A 22,832-nucleotide genomic window follows, 5' to 3' on the forward strand; every position below is an offset into this window, starting at 1 on the left:
TTCTCATAGAGGTCTAAAGTCTTTGTTTTAAAATGTCTCTAAACCAAGGAAACTATAAATTCTAATCTCTCTATCCAATTGGTCTTTTTAATTGGTGATTTTTTTCCAAGAAAGTACATGCTCAAAATTGATTTAAGAGAAAGAAAATGATTATTGTACTAAATAGAATGTCTGAAGCTACTAATATTTACTTGATCTTAATTATGTAGATACTGATGATCTTATGCTTTGTACTGTTGATGAAATGACTTATTAAATTATATGTTTACATATAATTATATAAAAATTATATTATATATTTAGTCACCAACATTTTGCCAGGTTTTTGAAAAGTTTATTCCAAACTCCTACCTTTCATAATTCAAGGAACCATGGAAGGGACTTTTTAAAATTCAAGCTCAATTAATGAGAAAAAAAATAATGGATTTTATTATTTAAATTTTGAAGTGCTAGACAATAAAAATCCACCAAATTTTGATGAAATAAATGTAACTGGTTGGGGAAAACAGTCTTGACAGTTGTGCTAGGTATGTGTAGGGCACAACACCCAGCCTCCTCAGCAGCTGGTAAGGGGTGTCCCCAGGGAGCATGCAAAGGAGAAAGCACATGGACAAAGAAATACTTGATAAAATGCTTAGCCATACACAATTTAAGAATTCAAAATCAAGACAATTAAGTGTATTATCTCATACTTTCCCCCTCAAAATAAACAAGTATTCTCAAATAAAGAATCTATGAGAACAGATGCTCTTGTACATTACTGGTGCATTGTCAAGCCGGCACCAAATTCTGGACTCAAACACAGCATTACATAAAAATTCATTATAAAGACTATAGAATCAGAGAGTTTACAGTTGGAACATAGCCTTGGATCCAGTATTCCTTCTTTAAAGAATATAGTCCAAGGAAGTAACTTGGAAGAGAAAATTCCACCTCTACAAAGACAACTGGAGCTACACTGGCTGGACCAGTAAGGAAACTACATAATAAGCCCAAGTGCTCAATAACAGCAACATGAGGAAGTAAATTATGATATCACTGATTTTGTTGCTGCACATGACAAACGTGTTCTTTTTCACATATGGAAAATATATATGAAATACTGTCAATCAACAGACACAAAGAAATACACATCTCTTAACAATGTTATTGATGAATTCGATAGGGCAGAGAGTCTTAAAAATGTTGAAGTCTTATATGTTACATCTTATTTTATGGTGAAGACTGATTTTTCAATAAAACTATGAAATTATTTGACGTGAAGATTCATGTTAAACATTAAATTTTTCCTATTAAAAACATTAATTATAAAAGAAATTTATCTTTCAGACACTTTAGTTTTATAAACTAAATGTTACTAAGTGAGTATTATATAAATAAGATGAATCTCTTATAGAAGTTTTAGTGGGAGTTACAAGTAAAATTTGTGGTTATTTTAATTTCAATTAGCACATTTCACCAAACAATCATACAATAAGGGCTTCCAATTATGAAGGACCCAGATTTCAGACTAAAACAATCGCAGTCATTGAGGATTCTGATCCTCAAATCTTTAGTATTTTCCTGATTTCTTCCTTTCACTTATCTCTGGGTATTTTTTATATCTAGGTTTACAGCTGACCCTTGAACAATTCAGGGGCTAGGGTCACCAACTCCCTATGCAGTTGAAAATCCTTGTATAACTTAGAGTTGACCCTCTGTATCCATGGTTCCACATTCATGGATTCAACCAACCTCCTACTGTGTGATATAGTAGTATTTACTGTTTAAAAAATCCACATATAAGTAGATGGTACAGTTCAAACCTGCATTGTTCAAAGGTCAACCACATATTCTTTGTCTGTTATAACAACTGCAAGTATTTATGCCTAGTCTATGCACTGTCTTTTCACTAAATTCATGGTCTCTTTTGTCCTGCAATCATTTTTTATTCTAATGTGTTCCATTTATGAATCTTTTCTTTGAGAGTTTATGATTTCAGTGTCTAGTTTCAGAAAACACTCCTTCTTCTGAGGTCCTAACGACATTCTCAGATATTTTCTGCTTGAGGTTGAAAGTTGTGCTTTGCACACACAACCAATGCCCTTGTGACTTACATGGCATTCTGTAGAATAGCCGTTCTCCGGCGCCATCATTAGTTTGCAAGTATTTACTATCCAAAGACCAGTCAATGTGCGTGATGAAACTGAGCGACTTGTTGCATTCTCCAATTTTCTTATATCGCTGGGTGACGGCATAGACATCTACTGGGCCGTCGTTGGATCCCACTGCCAGATAAGAACCATCTGGAGAAAATTTCATTTCATGAATGACTTCTTTTCGATCTTTGATATGGACTACTTCTGTCATATCTCTGTAAGAATAAGAAAGCAAAATGATAAGCAGCAAATCTAGAAATAGGAACCCCAAGTCATGTTTTACAGATTGTGTGCCAGAGAAAAAAATTACTTAGAAAAGGAGAGAAAACCTACAGGAAGCAGACAATTAACTTCTATGGAAAGATACAAAATATTATTTAGTTCATGGCCATTGTAGAAAAAAATTAAACATTTTAAATAATATTTTGGGCTTCCAAAGTATAAAAACAAAAAAAAATTTAATGAAATGCATCTTGCTTTCATGTTCCATTATATACATTATTTTTCCCTAAAATTTTTTATTTAAAAAAATGGTGTTTGAAAATTGTTTTTAAAATATCAGAGAAAGGTAAAATATATCAAGGTTAATAGAAAAACAAACCACCTTTTTTATACTTTAAGAACAAAAAACCAGTGACTGTTAAGCTTGATGCTTATTGTAAAAGGAGCAAGTCCAAAAAGCAGAAGAGGAAAATTGCTTTTTTAATGTTAAATTTTTATGTAATTATAAGTTTCACTTTGAAAGTCAATAATGCATACACTGAATCACTGGAATATTCTGTATTCTTTCTCATCAGTTTCTGGTAAGAATTTCTGCCCTTACATGAAAGCTCACTGAGGTTTTTTCCTACAACTATGAGACAAGATTAGGACTAGTAGGTCCCCTCAGCTAGTAACAATGCCTTTATCAACTCCAAAAATAAACTGAATGCATAAATAATGCCAAATACTTGCTTACATATAATAATTCCTCCTACCTACTATAATTTATTAATAGCATTATAGTTTGCCATAATGTCATAAAATAGGTGTGGGAGGAATTTTTTCTTTTTTTGGTTTGGGAAATCCATCAAAAAGAAAAGAAAATTTGGTAATTAGCCATCTTTTCACACATCACTAAGCAAAGAAAGAAAATGTTGCCCACCAATTTGGTAATAAGTTATGTGTGGCTGGTAATGAGAATTTCATGTAATAAACCACACCAAGAGCATTTTCCAAAGCTACATAGAATTTGCTACGTGTGAAAGATGCAGTATTTAATTTACAGCTGCATTTCCTTTCTGTAATCACAAAATGTGTAAGCCAAAGAACAAGCAGTGTGTGTTCAGAGGAATTACAAGGGTGGGTCATAATTTTTGTCCAGTAGAAGTAATACAGGATGTTAATAAACATGAAGTGTTCCATTTTATTGCTGATTATAGGTGGAAGAGCTTTTACTCAACCTCACATCTAAAAATCTGGTGCTGTTGGAGGGGGTTGGCTTCCTTCCTTCTCCCTCTTTTCTCCCTATTACAAGACCGTATCACTTATCTAAAACCCCTCGGACCAGATGAGCTTGAGAGTTCATTATCTACTGAGTTTCAGAATGGTTCACATATATAACAACCCCAGTAGGAGCTAGGGCAGCACCTCTTTGGAACACATTAATATTTTTGCAGCAAATCACACGATACATGATTATTCCTACTAATAATTAATATACTTACAAGCTCACAATAGTTCACTGGGTCAGACTGTGCTGCCAAGTAAGTGACAAAGAATTTGTGATTTTCAGAGCATTTGGATTTTGGAATTACATGTAGGGGATTGTCAATCTCCAGCATTCCTATTTGAGAGAGTAAATGCCTTTTTCCGAAGGTCCTGGCATACATCATGGCCAGGAAAATTAATTTCAACAAGAGTATCTCTAGTACCACCTTCAGCATCAGTACATGCCTGACTCGGAGAACAATGAAAGAGCCGTCCTTCATGCCCAGGGCCAGCTGAGATCCGTCGGGGCTGAAAGCGACGCTGCGAACCGCTTCCTCCATGTTGCAGCGGGCGATCAAGGCGTGGTCCGCCAGGCTCCACAGCCTACGCACAGTTCCAAGTAAAAGACAAGACAAAACAACTTCTCACAGTCATCAGCCAGCCCAAGGCTGGAGGCCAGTTCACTGCGACAATAACAAGAGAAAACCCAGTTACCTCGCACCAGCGTCCTTCCGCTCCCAGCATGTCTGGGAATCTGGAAGGGGTTTAGTCTGTCTTTGGGTTATTTTCACCACTCAGAATACCCAGCAAGAAATATAAAATGAGAAGAACATTTCCAAAGGTTCTGAGATTCATAAAATAAGGAAATTTTCAATACTCCTTCACACAAAACTGTACTTTTCCCTTTGGAAATTAAACATCGTTCTTTATTTATACCAACAGTTGTTAATAACATCGATAGGATAAGAAGTAGTACCAGGTGCTGTTATCGGTAGTTTTTTTTTTTAATACAAGTACTCCTCTAGTAACTGTGTTAAGTAAGCACGAAGAGATTGAAATACACATTCCACTTGTTGGCCTCCTGAGCAAGAAAAAGTATCTGAGATGGAGAAGAATGAATGCTACCCCTGCACAAGATGTTCCAAAGTTGGCTGTACACAGTCACATGCTGTCACCCCTCACAAGCTCCCTGGGTGCCCCACTGCCAATGGATCCCCTCCTGGGCAGGGTTGGGGAATACTTCAGTGTCCCTGGCTGATGAGCACAGCTACTGCTGGAGAAATGAAGGTCAAGAACAAGAACAGATAACAGTTTTCAGCAGCTCCTGGACCACCTAATCCAGGCACCTTAAACTGACAGAACACGAACTAAATATTTGAAGATACAAGTAAGGGTTTACATGTGAGTTACAGTTGTGGTATCTGACCTCTCTGTTAGAACTTTGCAACAGTCTTCTTTTAACACGAACACAATATCTGCAAGGGGGACCAAGGATCTAAGTTCTGTGATAAAAAGGCAAGACAGTCAACTGTGGTGCAGTTTCTCTAAATGCATTCTGCCATCGAGAGGGAGGGATGCTCCTGACAGTGCAGGGCTGCACAGCCAAGTTTGCTGACCCTTAGGCAGCCTGCACTCCTCAGCCTAAAGCTTAAGGTATTCTTTCAACACCTTGTCCATTATTCATAATCTCATGCTGTTTTCAGCCTTGTACTATTTTAAGCAATGTGAGCTTTGCTTTTACTAGCATGAAGAAAACATCACTCCTCAGTAAACTGCACTCTCCTTATAAAGCCACTGAACTAATCTTTCATAAGAAATTATGACTTACATCCTTCCTAAATTTCAATCCTCAGTGTAAAATTCCATTTAAAGAGTTAGCCAAATTAATGGTTAAGGAGAGCAATACAAATTCTGGCAGCAAGGACTCTTTGGGGATGTTTGCAATTCTGAGACTCAACACAGTTGTTAAAATACAAAAGCCAAAGACTTTCTTGAAATCCTTTCTATGTGGATGGGTATGAATTCAGTTTCTCGGCTGTCTGAATAGCGTGGCAGCATCAGTTTACTCAGAGTAACAGACGGAAGAGGAAGAGAAGAGGAAGTGAGTAAAGAGAAGTGGAAGCCAAATAAACATTTATGTCCCACGAAGAGGCAACTGTAGCCGTTTTCATGGATTTTCAGACAGATGAGGCTTTAGTGCTCAGGAAAAACCCAAAAATGGATTTATGCTTTACTAATGAGTATCTTGACTGTATTTTGGTTAGATTCACAAACATACAAGGGCGGGGGAAGTGCGGAAACCCTTCCTCGGGTTTACAGTGCTCTACTGTAGCTCTTCAAACCCAGAAGCAGTCACCAGTCAATCGACTGATCAGTCTCTTCCTCTCACATCGTGGACTCCTTCTGGCCTGCCTGCTGTCGAGCACATTTAAAGCTCAGTAATAAACACAAAAACCATGGAATCAGGGCAATACTCTTCATCTCACACTTAAGTCCTACGTTCAGTCCTTCAACAGTCACAACGATATTGGAAGCATAATCATTTGGCTCATCTTCCTCATGTGGTGTCCTCAGATAAAGGATCCATAAGCAAGAACCCTTGAGGCCCTCACAAACTGCCATTTTTCCTTAGGAACCAGCACACTTCCTTTGATTTGAGGGCACTGCTCAAAATTCCACGCAAGAATTTACATAGAATTAATGACATGTGCTGAAGACGACTTTGAAAAATCAGAATCTCAGTTCTGTTGGTGATGAATGAGTGTCTGTGACTAAACTGAGGATGCTGAGTGACTCAGCTGGGACATTGCTGTGCAGCCCCCGACAAGGAAATTGACCGTATCACAGGTGACCACACTTAGCTCACACCTTCAACAGGAAGAGACCTGGGGCCAGTCTAACCAGCAGTAGTGTATTTTCACTTCTAAGAACAATTTCTTGACTTAAGATGGAGCCAAAGAAAGCAAGCAACAACAAAGTGCCAAGAAGTCAACTTTGCTGAGTGAAATGTCTTAGCATTCTGTCTGGAAACTGCGGTTCTGCACTGCGGGTTAGCCTTCTCTTAAAGGAACAAGCAAATTGGGACAAAATCAATCTGTTATCCCAGGGAGGTCAATGCAGTAACGGTGGCCACTGCCGGGCCCTCACCTGACTGAGCGGTCGTCGCTGCCTGTCACCGCCAGCGGCTTCTTGGGGTGCAGGGCCAGAGCCCAGAGCTCCCCTTCACAGTGGCCCTGCAGAATCAGCATCGGCTTGTCCCGTTCCCGTACAATCACTTCGAAGATCTCGCTGTCCTGGGTCCCTGCTAGAAGTCGGTCTGCTTTCCAGCACACACTCCGGATAGACAGGCCTAATGAAAATGAGTAAAATGAAAGCGTTATCTCTACACCACCTACAAATAGAAGAAAACACCTAAAGTCAATACTCTGCCACCAGGGAGCATCTAAGGCCTCACATCGGAACAATGCCTGGGGTGGAGGATCAATCCCACAAATCATTCTGTGTTACTGACCGTTGCCTTCAGTCTGTTGGTTGCTGCCCCCACCCCTTGTGATCTGTTCTGTAAAAGAGTGACTGCTCTTTCCTGCCTGACTTAGGGTAACTGTTTTTACAGCAGGGTGTATTTTAAAGACTACATCTAAAGGTGAATATGAGACGAGGGATTGGTCTTTACAAAAACCTAACCTTCTTTGAAATAATTTCCTTCTAATTTGGCTATGGAAAAGCTAATCACTTCAATCTTTAGGATGCTAACACTAATAAAATTACACGTGGGTGATACTACAGAACAGTTAATTATATTAGCCAAGTTTAGTATGTATTTGATTTGAACCTAGACTCATTCCACTGGATAAACAGACGCACTATGTCCCAGAAATATGCAAATGAAACTCTAATTCCAGTCTCAAAATACCAAACATTTGAAGATATTATTCTTCAGTGACTTAACAATTTATGGAATCTTCTCTAAAAGCACAGTACTCCTTTTAAATCCAAACTTCCACCTCCATATTATTTCACCCTTTCTAAGCAGAGCCTCACTTGCCTGCCTGGGTTTTGATCTCTTGAGCTTCTTGCCATCTGTTCTGTTCCTCACTGGGTACATTATTCCTTTACTTAACGTAGCAAATTTTCTCGTGTCTGAATTAGAAATACAGAAGCAATCTCACTTTCATAACTACTTTAAACTACTTAAGGATGTGATAAGCTTTGAGATCTGAGCTGCCTCCCCAGCGAGCTTTGTTTTTGGCGTAGAAAGTACAAGAAGTCAGAGCACCTGGACTTCAGTCCTGCTCTACATCTCACTGGCCCCACACATCAGGGAGAGTCCTAGTCTCTCTGGGGACCAGTTTTTCTCCCCATAAATGCAAACCACAATTACAGAACCCATGTAATTTATCATCCAAATTGGGATCCCTTTGGAAGTAAAAGTAGGCACTAAAAATAATTAAACTTACATTTTTTGGAAATATTTATTAACCAAGAAAGAAGCTTTACTATTTTGAAAGACCTATTAAATAATTCCATTAAAAATATTTTCAAATCTAAAATTATAATTACTTTACTGAGCCTTCTTTTTTGGGGGGTGGTAATTAGGTGTTATTTATTTATTTAGTGGCTGTACTGGGGATTGAACCCAGGACCTCATGCATGCTAAGCACGTGCTCTACCACTGAGCTATACCCTTCCCTTAATTACACTTTACTACAGAACGAAAAGTCGAGGACAGAGGGATGAATAGGCATACATACAGAGGATTTTTAAGGCCATGAAACTCCACAGGACCTGTAATGGTGGTTACATGTTATTATCCATGTGTCAAAACCCACAGAATATACAAGACCAAGAGTGAACCCTAATGTGAGCTGTAGGTGTTGGGTGATGATGTGTCTGTGTAGGTCCACCCGTTGTAACCCACTTATCATTCTGTTGGGGATGTTGATGGTCAGGCAGGTTGTGTGTGTTTGGAGGCTGGGGTATTTGATAAGTCTCTGTACCTTCCACTCAAGTTTTACTGTGAACCTAAAACTGCTCAAAAAATAATAAAGTCTATTTTAAAAAATCCAGGACAAATGTTAAGCCAGATGGGATGCTGAGATAACAGAAGGGTTAACTGGGGGTATGTGAACTTTAAATTCTGAAATTCTTATGTTAACCAACTTCTTAGTCTTAAAAAGCTCCAATGAGATAATGCATTTAGTTACAAAAAAGTACTTTTTTTTTTTTTTTAAGACACAGGGCTGTTACTACACGCGATAACTCTCTTTACTCCTCACTCTGAATTCATTGTTCTCTGTCTTGAAATGGAAGGAGACAGCACACAGGCAGATTTATTATTCCTGCTGTGAGGAGTAAGCAGGGATACCTTGGCAACGGCTGGTTCAGGGTCAATCACTTAAAATCCTCCACTGCAAACATCACGACGGGCTTTCAAGGTTGAAAAGGACAGATTGTGGGGAAGGCAGTCAGGATAAGACGGCAGGTGGACAGGGCAGGAAGCTCGGCTGTGGAGGAAACCATCCTTTTGCTATTGTCTCCTTCTTATCTCTTTCCTCCGCCTTCTCCGGTTAATTAGTTACTAATTCACTAATTAACATATTCCTGTTTCCTCTAGGAGGGGGATGAACTGTTGTCTCCCCAGCAGGCTTTGTATCATCTATAATGTTACTATTGAAAAGGTGTAACACTTTGTTCTTCAGAAACAGTAAAGACAAATATTAAATATATTCCAACACTGGCCAAAAAAAAAAAAAAACCCTCAAATAACTTACTTGCTTATTATATTTAGTTTTTTTCCTCTCACTGACATCTGTGAAAACAAGCGTTTTCTCAGTTTTATACACTGCTAGATCCACAGTGGCTGGCAGGTAGTACATGCTCAATAAGAACTGCTGAATGAATAAAACAAAACATTAAAATCACAAACATTTCTTGAGTCTTTGGAGACACCAAGAAGTAAAAGACAACATCCCCATCCTCAATAAGAACATTCACAGAAGGAAGGGTCTATTCATTCATTTATACAAAAAATTTTATTGAGCACCTACTACATACTCAAGACTGAAGCCTGAGCAGTGAACAAGCCAGGCTCGTGCCTTTATGGAGTTTACATTCTAAGGAGGAGCCAGACATTTGTAAGCAGACATAGACATGCTAAAATCTACTAAAATGATATATACAAGAATATACAATAGGGAAAGGACTGTCTCTTCTACAAATGGTGTTGGGAAAACTAGACAGCCACGTGCACAAGAAACATACAAAAATAAACTCAAAATGAGTTAAAGACTTGAACGTAAGACATAAAACTCCTTGAAAAAAAGATGGGCAGATGATCTGAATAGACATTTTTCCAAAAGAAACATACAGATTGCCAACAGGTACATGAAAAGGTGCTCAACATCCCTAAGCATCAGAGAAATGCAAATCAAAACCACAGTGAGATATTATCTTCTACTTATTACAATAGCTATTATTTTTCTTAAAAAAGACAAGAAATAATAAGTGCTGGCAAAAGTGTGGAGAAAAGAAGCCCTTATACACTGTGGGATTGTAAACTGGTGTAGCCACTACAGGTAACAGCATGGAGGTTCCTCAAAAATTAGAAAGAGAACTACCATATGATCCAGAAATTCCACTTCTGGATGTTTACTTGAAAGAAACAAAAACACTAACTCTAAAAGATATCTGCATCCCCACATTCACTGCAACATTACTCACAATAGCTACAAGATGGAAACAACCCAAGTGTCCTTTAATGGATGAGTAGATAAAGAAAATGTGATATATACAATAGAGTATTATTCAGCCGCCAAAAAAGAAATCTTGCCACTTGGGACAACATGAGTAATCCTCGAAGGCATTATGCTAAATGAAGTCAGAAAAAAAAAAACTACTGTATGATCTCACTTATATGTTGAATCTCAAACAAACTCACTCACTCACAGATACAGACAGCAGGTTAGTGATTGCCAGAGGCTGGGGATGGGCAGCAGGCGAAATGGGTGAAGGTAGTCAAAAGTACAAACTTCCAGTTATATAGCAAATAAGTCCTGGGGATGTAACATACAACATGATGACTATAGTTAGTAACATTGTACTGTATATTTGAAAGTTGCTAAAAGAGCAGATCTTAAAAGTTTTCACCACAAGAAAAAAAATTTGTAACTACATGTGGTGATGGTTATTAATTAGACTTATTGTGGTCCTCATTTCAAGATAAATATATTATACATATATATACAATCATTATGTTGTATACCTGAAACTAGTATGTTGTATGTCAATTATTATCTCATTAAAAATGATATATGCATACATGTATACAGCTATATATATAATTACATTTTCAGCAGTGTGTCATATATTTTAACTGTTATCAAAATATTCAAACCATAATCCCTTTATAATTTTATTGACTGTCCTAAAGACTCACCATTTCGAAGCAGGCCTGGCACCCACGTCTCCACTACAAGCATGAATGTGCCAATTATCCCCACAGCCTCTAACAGTGTGTCCCAACCCATAGGCCTTAAATGGCTTGAAAATGGAAAATATGTCCCAAAGATCCAGCATTGTATTTGGTCCAGTGGACAAACATTTTTTCTTCCCGTCATCCCCACTATTTTTTAACTTCTTGTTCGGGGAACAAATTCAGAAAGGTCAAGAATATTGTAACAAACAAGCCATTACCTGGAATTGACAAATGTTAACAATTTTAAAATATCTGCTTTGTCTTTAAGACATTTAGAACAAAGAAAAACCTTCCAACTCAGCCAAGGCTGATGAAGCAGTCAAGCCACACAGCAACGAGCTGTGTTCTCAGACTGCATTCAGGGAGTTCTTGGATTCCTAAAAGAACCTCAGAGGCCCGGCAAGGAGAAATGAGAATGAGAAATGAGAGGAAATGAGAGGCAAAAGGCAGAGTCTGGAGATCCCACCCCGGCTTTTCCCTCAACAGCTCACCACCTGCGTTTTATAGATTTCACTAACTAACCAACCACTGCTTTACCCATGGCAAAGGCAATGAAGTTAAACTGATAAGGATTATTTCTAAGGATGGGCAGGGAGAGAAGGAGAGAGAAATAGGGGAGGAGCTGTTACATTTTCATTGTTTACAACATAAAGCTAATGAGCCCTGAACATTTTCTCTGGAGACCAACTCAGGCTTTCCACAAATGCTCAGTTCTTCAAACAGATAAATTGGATTTTGTCACATCAGACAAATCGACCCCAGGGGTCTACCTATTGAAGATACACAGGATGCGAGGCCACTCTCACTTCGAAGAGAACCAATTAAAATAGGGAGAAAAAAATAAGAAATAAAATAGTGATGACTTCCTGAGGACATCTCAGTGGGCATTCAAGTTTCTAAAAACTGTCCTGTTTTCATCATGTCTAAACCTAATTGCGGTTCTGCATGCAAGACTGCCAAAGAGCACTGCCGCGGCTCTTGTGGGCACATTCTGGAGACACCCTGATGAGTGGCAGCTCCCTGAAAAGGTTCTGACAGTATTTCTGTTCTCCTGCCTTTCCAGGCTTGGTTTTAACTTCTCTGGCACAAATGCAGAGAACAGTAATGTAATCACGGTTTCCCAGCCAGGCTTGCTAAGGTGACCACTACACTTGGAAATAATTAAGCTGTCTTGGCTTCTTTATTGTCTGCTCTGGGAGTCAGAAAAATATAAGGTATTACTTGGAATACAGTTAGACGTCCACCAAGAGCGAAAAGAGAGCCAGGGAAAACTATCCTAATTGTTTTAAGCCGCAGAAATTCTCTTTTCTTCTGAAAAAGACTTTTGGAGACTTTTGACAGTATGAACTGAAGGCTGAATTTTGAATTGGTGACAGGTCCACATTTTGGGGACGGTGGCCTTCTCATGCCACTGTGCTGAGAAACATGGGGCTCTGGCTTGTGCTTGGTCCAGAGAGCCAGCAGATGGCAGTAAAGAGCAAGCACCCACGTCAACATAAAAATCCTCTAAGGCCAAGACCAATTTCTTGCCAGCCCTTTGCAGGGGTTTTACATTCAGACCAGAGAGTGGGAAACAGAATCCTTTCAATCTTCTCTGCGACAGTCCTAAAACCTGGGCATGGGGTGGGGGGATCTAGTTCCTGACTACCACGAATATCAACACAGACCTAAAGCACATTGCTTATTCTCTACTAGTTTATGGTGAAGTATACGAGCTGGATTTATACCCCAGCTACATGACACGGCAAGTATTTAACCTTTCAGATCTTCAGCTGCCCATCTGTAAACTGAAGAGAATGACAGCACACTTCACAGCACTGTTACAAGGACTCAATGCAACTGACCCAGTGCCTGGCACTTAGGATATTAATCAATAACTAAGTTGTTATTATTTTAACCAGCAGATTTCTATTAAGTTCAGATCTCAACGGAGAACAACTTGCTGTGCGTGTGTGGTCAGATTCCAAACCTGGGAAGGGTCAGCACCAGGAGCTGTGAAGTTGCTGCATGTGTTAAGTCTCTTAGTTACTTTCGGTGTTACAACTTATTTGTTGTGTTTGCCATCATTTTGATACGCTAACAATGCTGACCCTCAAAAGAAAAGGCCATGGTCTGACACACAAAGAGAGAACTATGTTGGGAATAAAATGGTTTTTCCCCCCATTATTCGGCCCAAGAAGGGAAGACTGGTAGCGGGCAGGGGTCGGTACTTACTAGTGTTCTTCAATGTGGTGCACCAAGGTCTGATATATGGTAAAGGGCCAAGAACAGTTGCTCCAACCCTTACTGTCCATCAGAATCTACATGGGAAGTGTTTTTAAAATATGGATGCCTGGACCCTACCTAGAAATTCCTCTTAATTGGTCTGAAGTGGGGCTAGGAATATTTTTAGCTCCTAGGGCTGAGAACCACTTGTTGAGAACCAACTATCAAGCTGTTTCCAAGCGAGTGTGTGTTCTCAGACTTTAGTCAAGACTGCTGAAAATTCAGATTTCTAGGCTGCATCACCAGGTGATTCTAACGCAGTGGTTCTTTAGCCATATGTTGGAAAAGTTTGCCCTAGTGGATTAGAAAGCCCAACTCCTGATAAGCAGATGGCCAAAAATAAGTGCAACTTCAAGAAATCAATCTGAGTCAAACAAGCAGGTCCTGTAAATGGGCAGGAATGGTCCTCCCAGACATTCCCCGGCTCTGCATCCAGAGCTGTGCACATGTGCCCGGGAAGGCTCGTAGCAACTCAGGAGAGGGCCCGCAGACAGCACCAGGCCCTAGGTGGGGACAGTAAAGGTTTGCTGAATAATGAGGAAGTTACAGCATAGACAGTTGACATTATTTGCCCCAAGTCCCAGAGTGAGCAGGTGACAGAGATAAAGTGAGGATTCAGGCAGTACAAGTCTGGCGCAAACTGTCTTCCCCACAAAGGTATTTCCCTTCTCTGTGCATCAGGACGTCAGTGAGATCATCCCAGAGATCAAACCAGACAAGGGGATGGCCTCCTACAGCCTGACCTTATTAAAGGTGCAATACTAAGGAGCACCCCAGGTGAAAGGTGATAAAGGGCGAGAGGGAGAGAGTTCACTCAGATGAAGAGGGAGTGCTGGCGAAGGGTGCAGAAAACACAGCAAGGGACCCCCCCCCACTTTCCCTCCCCTCAGGAGGGGGTGCTTGAGGTGCCCAGGGAGCCTGGAGGTGGGCCGGGGGCTCTGGTGCCCAAGGGTGATGCTGAAGGCAGAGTTTGGAATGTAAAGGAAACAAGAGGGAAGGAAGATGTTCATCTCGCCAGGGATTTGGGTGCACAGATGACTGGAGGAGAGGACTGGCCTTATGATTTGCAGAGCCTAATACAAAGTGGAAATGTGGGACCCTCTTGTTAAAAAATGATTAAGAATTTCAAGGTGACACCAGCAAGTACTAAGCCAAGTGGAGCACCTTGGGAGCAGGGGGCCCTGTGCAACTACACAGATCTCATGCCCTGAGGAGCCGCCCTGCCGGGGACTCCCAGGGCTGTCGGAGGAGAAATGGGCTCCTGCACACAGAGTGCTCAGCACAGACGCTGCCACAGAGCTGGCCACCAGCCCCGGGAGCTGCTCCAGGAGAGCCGCACAGCCTCTGCACACGCCGGGCAGGGGCTGCTCCCACACCAGTCTGCAGCATGAAGTGCCCTCGCCTGCTGCTCCTGTTTACCAGGGCTCCCTGCCTGAGCACTTCCAGCAGAATGCACAGATACTCTTTACTAAATTCCTGGCTGTTTCAGAATCCACTCCACAGGATCCCAAATCCCCTAGCCTCAGGAAATCAGAAGGACCCACACAGCCTAACTAATGGGGCTCCAAAAGACAGAAACACACTGCCAAGCCCATGGCCTCCACCCCAGGGAAGGAAGGCCCAGGCTGGTTTTTATAGGAGGCCAGCCTGATACGAGTGTTAACAGGGGAACCACTACCAGAACAACTGACAGTCAGCCTCTGCTTGTCACCCTCTACACTCAGTCTGAACAAACGTAGCAAACCTCACCCTCGCCGGCTCCACGTGTTCCTCTGCAGGGCCTCCACTTCCTCAGAACAACAGTGATGCAGGAGGCATGGCCCAAAGGACAAAGGTGAGCAGACAGGGAGATAGGTGATGGAGGCGATGGGAACAGAGGTGAGCAACAAGCACCCAAGGGACCAGGACAACAACAGAAGGTGCTTGATTTGTTTCTACTGTCAACAAGCCTGTTTTCAGATTTGAGAACTGGTCCATTGACCTTTCTCTACCAAGGTTTCTCAGCCTCAGCACTGTTACATTCAGGAGCAGATAATTCTTCATAGACGTGTCTCTCATTGTGAGATAGCAGGATGGTCAGAAGTGTCCCCAGCCTCTACTCGGGAATGCCCTCCCAGGTGACCATCAAAAATGTCTCCAGACAATGCGCAATGTCTTCCAGGGTGGGTAAAAGCACCCCTGATTGAGAACCACTGGACCAAACGATGATCAATGTACATTGAGGAAGAAAAAGGGTAATACAAAGAATGGGTAGTGGATAAGGTCACCTGGGCTCCCACCTCTAATCTGGCCCCACTCCAGTCTGCTCTCTGCTCCAGAGCAGGTGGAGCCCTGACCTTGACACTCACCCTGCCTAAGTCTTTCTCTGACCTCCTATTGCTGGTCCGTGGGGACCAAGCCTGAATACAGCAGTTATCTGTCCCTCCCGCTGCAGCCTTGTCACTGTCACTCTGCACTCCCATCACACAATACGCCCTTCACCCATGCGGCTATCTGTTTCCAGGGCTCCTGCATGTGCAGGGCACTGTTCTAAGCGCTTGGGAGGCATCGGTGAACAAAGAGACTCCTGTGCCTGTAGAAACAGAACAGCCATAAACATAACAAACAGGTAAACTACACTGCTTGTTACAAGATGGAAAGAAGGTCTACAGGAGGGGATCCAGGAGCACCTGGGTAGTGGAGGCAGAGCGGGTTGAGATTTTAAATAAGTCATCAGGGCAGCTCCACTTAAGCAAAGGCTTTAAGGAGAGGGGGCGCTAGTCATGCAGATTCCTGGGAGAGTGCTGCCGGCTGACAGAGCAGTCAGCCTGGGAGCCGAGTCAGAGGTGAGATGGGCAGCCTGAGCCCAGGGCAGGGTAGATGGAGGGAGGCTCGAGGGGGAAGGAGCTGGGGGGCCATCCTAAGGACTGGGACTCTTCTGAGGAAAATGGGAATGGTGGCAGGGTTCTGAGGAAGTGTGATCTGGCTCTGGTAAATTCTGAACACCTCCCTCCTGATGCCATTCTGAGAATGACTGCAGCAGGGACACAAGCTACAAAGCTACTGCAGTCGTCTGCGTGCGAGACGGTGGTTCCGACCAGTGATGTGCAAGGGTGCAGCAGAGATGGTGAGCGGGTTAAGAAGGGGCATCTCTCATCCTTGAGACTTCAGCCTCCTACTCTTGCTCAACGCTGAGGGAATGCTGCTTGACCTAACGCAAGGTATCTTTGGATTCGGAGCTTATAGTTCATTAGACACAGCAACAATTCAACAAATATGTGTGGAAGTTAAAACAGACAAAAATCTACAACACAATTCCTGAAGCATGTTTTTTATGAGCCTATCCAGTTCCTTGGCATGTATCTGACACTTAGTACATACTTAATAAATGCTCAATGAATGGATAAACAAATGAATAATGCATCTTATACTGAGTGAATAATGTACTCCTTTAGACATAATCATTTACAACCATTAACTTAGAGCATTTCATTACCATAAATGTAACTCATTGATTACCTTGCTTTTAAGAATTATTTTTGGCTTTTATTGCCACCACTGTAAGTCATTTAAGCTTCATTATTTTACCTAAATCATAAATTTGTTTTAAAAATGATCAGACTCAAAATGTACTTTCGTAAAGTTTGGTATGAGACTGGAGTTAGAGCCCTAATACTACAGTTAGCTTGATACCAATGGACCTGAGCCTCATTCTACTCACCCAAAAGGTTATGAATGCCACACACTGATGTCCAGTGTCTCTCCCAGCTTGAAAATTTAAATTCGTATGTCTAGAGGAAACTCTAATTTGACAAGATAAATCTACCCCAATGTTCATAGCAGCATTACTTACAACAGCCAAGACATGGAAGCAACCTAAATGTCCATCAACAGGTGATTGGATAAGGAAGATGTGGGGGGTGTATACACACACACACACACACACACACACAAACACAGGAATACTACTCAGCCATAAAAAAGAATAAAATAATGCCATTTGCAGAAACATGGATGGACCTGGAGACTGTCATACAAAGTAAGCCAGAAAGAGAAAGAAAAATACCATATAATAACACTTACATGTGGAATCTCAAAAACTGACACAAATGAACTTATTTACAAAACAGAACAGACTCACAGATATAGAAAGCGAATTTATGGTTACCAGGGGGGAAAGGGGAGGGTGGAGGGATAAATTGAGAGTTTGGTATTTGCAGATACTAACTATTATGTTAAAACAGATAAACAACAAGGTCCTATTGTATAGCACAGGGAACTATATTCAATACCTTGTAATAGCCTATAATGAAAAAGAATAGTAAAAGTAATATATACATATATATGTATAACTGAATCACTATGTTGTATACCAGAAATTAAGACAACATTATAAACTGACAACACGTTAGTTAAAAAAAAAGAAAATTCCAGAATTTGATATTCAATGAAAAACATATTGGATGTCTACCATCCCACATATCTAAAATCCTCTGGGGTAGGTACATTTTGGAATTCAGAAAATTTTGGATCTTGAATTCATGTAATAGATCCAATGGAGTCTGGGGCAGAATTGTGAAATCAAATATTTCTGCAGTGAAGTATATGAACAGTCACACATATGAAGACAATAAACAGCCTCATATAAGTTTAAGTCAGGTTTTGCTGCCAAATTAGTTATAAAAGTATTCTGGGAAAAAAAAGTTGGACCCTTACCTTACAACATATGTAAAAATTACCTCAAAAATGGATCAAAGACCTAAACATATGAGCTAAAACCATAAAATATTTATAAGAAAATATAAGGGGAAATCTTCATGGAATTGCATTTGGCAATCTTTTCTTGTTATGACACCGAAAGCACAGATAACAAAAGGGAAAATAGATATATTGGATTACATCAAAGTTAAAAACTTTTGTACATCACCAGATGTAATCAACAGAGTGAGAAGGCAACCTATGTAGTGGGAGAAAATATTTACAAATCATACATGTGATAAGAAGTTAATATGCAAGATATATAAAAAACTTTTACAACTTGGCAATAAAACAAAAAATCTGATTTAAACATGGGCAAAGGACTTGAACAGAAATTTTTCCAAAGATGATACACAAATGGCCAACAAGCTTATGAAAGATGCTCAAAGTCAATAATCATTAGGGAAATGCAAATCAAAACCACAATGAGATACCACTTCACACCTATCAGAACGGCTATCATCAAAAAAGCAGAAAGTAAGTATTGGCGAGGATGTGGAGAAATTGGAACACTTGTGCTCCGCTAGTAGGAATATAAAATGGCACAGCTGGTATGGAAAACAGTATGACAGTTCCTCAAAAAGATTAAAAATAGAAAAATCATATGATCCAATAATTCCACTTCTAGATATATATTCCAAGGAACTGAAAGCAGAGTCTCAAAGAGATAGTTGCACACCCAGGTTCACTGCAGCACTATTCACAACAGCAAGCCAAGTATCCAACAACAGATGAATGGATAAACAAAATGAGGTATACAATGAAATACTATTTAGCCCTAAAAAGAAAGGAAATTCTGACACATGCTCCAACATGAACCTTGATGACTTATAGGGAGAGAAGTAAGCCAGTCACAAAAGAGCAAATACTACATAATTCCACTTCTATGAGGAACCTGGAATAAGCAAATTTATAGAGACAGAAAGTAGAGTGGTGGCTGCCTGGGGTCGGGAGGAAAGGGGAAGTTATTGTTTAATGGGTATGATGCTTCAGTTTGGCAAGATTAAAAAATGTTCTGTATATGGAAGGCTGTGATGGCTGCACAACGTGACTGCACTTAATGCCACTGATATGTTCACTTAAAAATGGTTAAGGTGACAAATTTTATTATGTATTTTTTACCACACTTTTAAAAAGTTGGTTGCTCTCAAAAATGTGTGTGTGTGTGTGTGTGCGCACGCGCATTCTGAGTGTTTTGACTTCAGAACTGCAGAGGGGATCCTGGACAAATTAGGCTGTTGGTTTATATCATACATTGTTACCGACAACTGGTTAGCAGACTTACTAGTCAGCAAACATCTAGTCACTCACAAAAGTTGCTTGTCACTGGCGTAAATAAAACACTACTATTCTGTTGATTGAGGAATGGTCCTCCTGGCTCATTAAGTCCATTTTCTTTGACTAAGACCTGGGGAGAGGCCAGGGAGCCCTGAGAATCAGCTCTGGCCCTACAGATTCTTGTCGATGTGAGAATGACCTGTCTACAAGCTGGTTCACCCTCAACTTAAAGTAGGGTTAACTGTTTTCACTGGAAGTCAAATGTCTTACTTAGCTCGAGTTTGACTATAAAGATGTAAGAAAACTGATTAATAACATCTCTCTACAATAAATCTGAAATACTGGGTTTTTCCCCTGATCTTAGTGTTCATCTTAGTTAATCTAAAAACTATTCAGCAATTAATATTTATCAGAAGATGCAGATAGATGTAAATCTTATGAATATTTACATAAAACAACTTGGAAATTGCCAAATGCATTCTGTAGATCTTTTGCAAGTCTACAGGAGGGGCAGTAGAAGTTTTTACAGGTAGCATACTAAGTAAGTGTGATTGTTACAAACAGATCCAGATTCTCAAGTTAGTAAGTCGCAGTTTCTGAATTTTTACTAATAAAGTTATAAATTTAAGGAAAACAGAATATCAGTTCTATGTCACAGGATCTGGGACATGGCCATGATTAATTCTCTTGCTAAATTTATTTTAAAAGCTGGTTGAGTAAAAGGAGAAATCACTGTATTTCCACAGAAATGAATCCAAGAGTCACTGGTATACAGGCAGTGAAAATACAGAAGGCGGCTCATTCATATCAAAAGTTCTTACAAGAATAAAACCATCCAACATTGTAGCTTCATGTCCAAATTGAGTGCAAAGCAGTCCTAACACTGTTCTGCTTGAATCTGCTCCTTTCAAATGCACTTTGTTTCTATTTGGGGGCAGAGCTTGAAAGCAGAGGAAAAGTCAAGACTTCTGCAGGGTGAGGGCAGGGTCAGGCAGGATGGAGTGGGACAAAGGACACCCAAACGTCTGCCCACTGCCTTCTTCCTCCAGTTTCATCCTTTTCCCACTCTTTCTTTTACTCTCCCTTAACCCACACTCTGCAAATGCTCAGAGGACTAAGGGTATGGTATTGGCTGGTTGAAGGGGAAGCTGGACCAGAAAACCCTTTAATTACTTTTAATCCTCTCCGCAAATCCCATGTATCTTTGCAGCAGGACCACTGCTAGTACATACAGATACCTCTGAAAATTAGGAAGAGGGGTAGCCATTTATTTTTAACATACTTTTCACCTTGTATTCCTTTTATTTATGTAAACTGCCTTAAACCCCTTATGGAGTAAGATGGGGTAAGAGAAACATACAAATACAGACTTTCCCACTGTATTTACCACTTTTAAGAGTTATGGGTACGTATTACGTGAGATTTGCAGATACTAACTAATATATAAAAAATAGATATACATACTGTATAGTACAGGGAACTATATTCAATATCTTGTAGTAACTTATGGTGAAAGAGAATGAAAATGAATATATGTTCCTATATGGCTGAGCTATTGAGCTGCAAACCAGACATTGACACTTTATACAATGACTATGCTTCAACAAAAATATATAATAAAATAATACATGTATTACCTTTATATCCTTGTTCTGTCTCCCTGAGATCAATTTTAGTTATTGGTTTGAAGTCAGTATCCCATAATCGTATACACCCATCTCGTCCACCAGTGGCAAAGCCTTCTTCACAAGCATACATGCTGAAGATTCCAGCCTGTTGAGATTAAGGCAGGTAATACTCAGCGCTGCAATCATTCTAAATAGTCATTGTAGCTGGATTTGAAAATTAAAATTCAAAACAAAGTAAAAACAGAACAAAAATAAAAACAATTCCTTGTTCTCTATTCAAACGCTGGCAATAGAACAAGTAGCCATTTGTCATATCCATTTTAGCTAGATTAAAACATTTATAATAATCACCAAAGCAAGTTAGTTCAACAGCTCCTTAAATTGACAATAGGTTGTGGGGGAAAAAATTCAGGAAGCCTAAATGACAGTGTAAGTCACACTTGTGTCAGCTTGTTAAGCATCATTTGAAGATGCTTCTGCACATCTGAAATAGCTTCCTAACTTAAAGACACTTTTCCACAAAGCGTACTCCAAGAGCACACTGCTGACAGAATATCCAGCGTGAAGATAAATTAGCTTACTAACGCAGCTGCTTTTATGAATGAGGGCCAATACTGACCTTCTTAATTATTTCAAGAGCTGTTTCATAATTAGTGAAGCCAAGAAAATTGGTCTTCAATGTACAAGACAATGAAAGATCTAAAATTTCATAGCTCTTTTGCTGAGAGTTGCTTAAGCCTTTTTTCATATTCAGAGCAATAGGGGATCGATCTGGAGGCAGGAAGCTAAACGTCTGTTGAGTTTCTGGTAACGTTTTACCAAATTTCCACTTATTACAACAGGCTTTACCTTTCACATCATCTCCCCATTGTTCTGGGAATTTCCATTTATCATCTATAGATGCAGCAATATAACCATTTTAATGGATGTCAAAACTGAGCAAAGGGTCAGAGTCAAGTTTGTCCTTGTTCTTACAGAGCAGACCCTCAAAAGAGTTTATCAATGGCTTCTGTTTGCATTTTAGAGCCTGTGATGTGGACATGGAGGTGACCTTAGAGCAAGCAAAGTCTACCTTACTAACAATTATATAAATAACAGTTGTCTCCACTCTTGTCTCTACTCAATATATGGGCCTCAGGCCAGCAGGAGTGACATCATCCCGGACCCACTGACCAACTGCACTTTGACAACATCTCCAGGAGACTCGTAAGCACACTAAAGTTTGAAAAGTGCTGGTCCAGAAGACAAAACTGACAACAAAATACTTCTAGTCTTTCGTCAAGCTGCAGCTGATGCACAACACACTAATCAGCTAATCGATCACTGATGCAAAGGTTAATTAAGTTATTATGCTTTTGAAATATTAATTTCTTCTGGGTGAACAAAACTAATTTGGGAAATCTTCCATGAATGTTTAGTGAGTGTTCAGCAGAACTGGCTGATCCTAAAGCACCAGGAGAAAATACAGAGATTTGTGACTTTAACTTATTTAGTAAGTCATTCCCAAATTCCTTGGCAGAAATACTTACGCTATGTGCTCCTTGAATAGTGCGGACTAAGTTGAGCCCTTTCCAGACGTAGATGTCGCCATTTAAAGCACCAGAGTAGGTGATGTCTTCTTTGGCACATGCAAGGCATAGGATGGTCTGAAGATCCCCTGTTTTGCCAAATATCCCTCTTTTTGCAGTTAGGGCATTTCCACATAGTGTCCAAAACTAGAAAATAAGTGATTAAATAAATAAATCAAAAAATAGAGTATTCTGATGCATCTCATTGTTGTTATTTATTTGTTAATGTTTCAATATTTTATATAATTTTCTATAGGTAAACTAAATACGCATA

General features: G+C 40.1%; 1 protein-coding gene across 5 annotated transcripts in view; it reads right to left on the minus strand.

The window, feature by feature from the left end:
- Positions 1-22,832, minus strand: part of EML6 (EMAP like 6) — a 214,091-nt gene that overhangs the window by 101,415 nt on the left and 89,844 nt on the right. For all 5 annotated transcript variants that reach the window (XM_064494485.1, XM_064494483.1, XM_031467040.2 and 2 more), the window contains exons 5-9: positions 22,520-22,705; positions 21,000-21,135; positions 6,756-6,957; positions 4,074-4,211; positions 2,097-2,353 (exon numbers count right to left, since the gene is read on the minus strand). In XM_064494485.1, coding sequence (XP_064350555.1) covers positions 2,097-2,353; positions 4,074-4,211; positions 6,756-6,957; positions 21,000-21,135; positions 22,520-22,705 — 919 coding nt within the window. The remainder of the gene's footprint in view (positions 1-2,096; positions 2,354-4,073; positions 4,212-6,755; positions 6,958-20,999; positions 21,136-22,519; positions 22,706-22,832) is intronic.

The sequence above is a fragment of the Camelus dromedarius genome, chromosome 15 (genome assembly GCF_036321535.1).
Source record: "Camelus dromedarius isolate mCamDro1 chromosome 15, mCamDro1.pat, whole genome shotgun sequence".
Lineage (NCBI taxonomy): Eukaryota > Metazoa > Chordata > Mammalia > Artiodactyla > Camelidae > Camelus > Camelus dromedarius.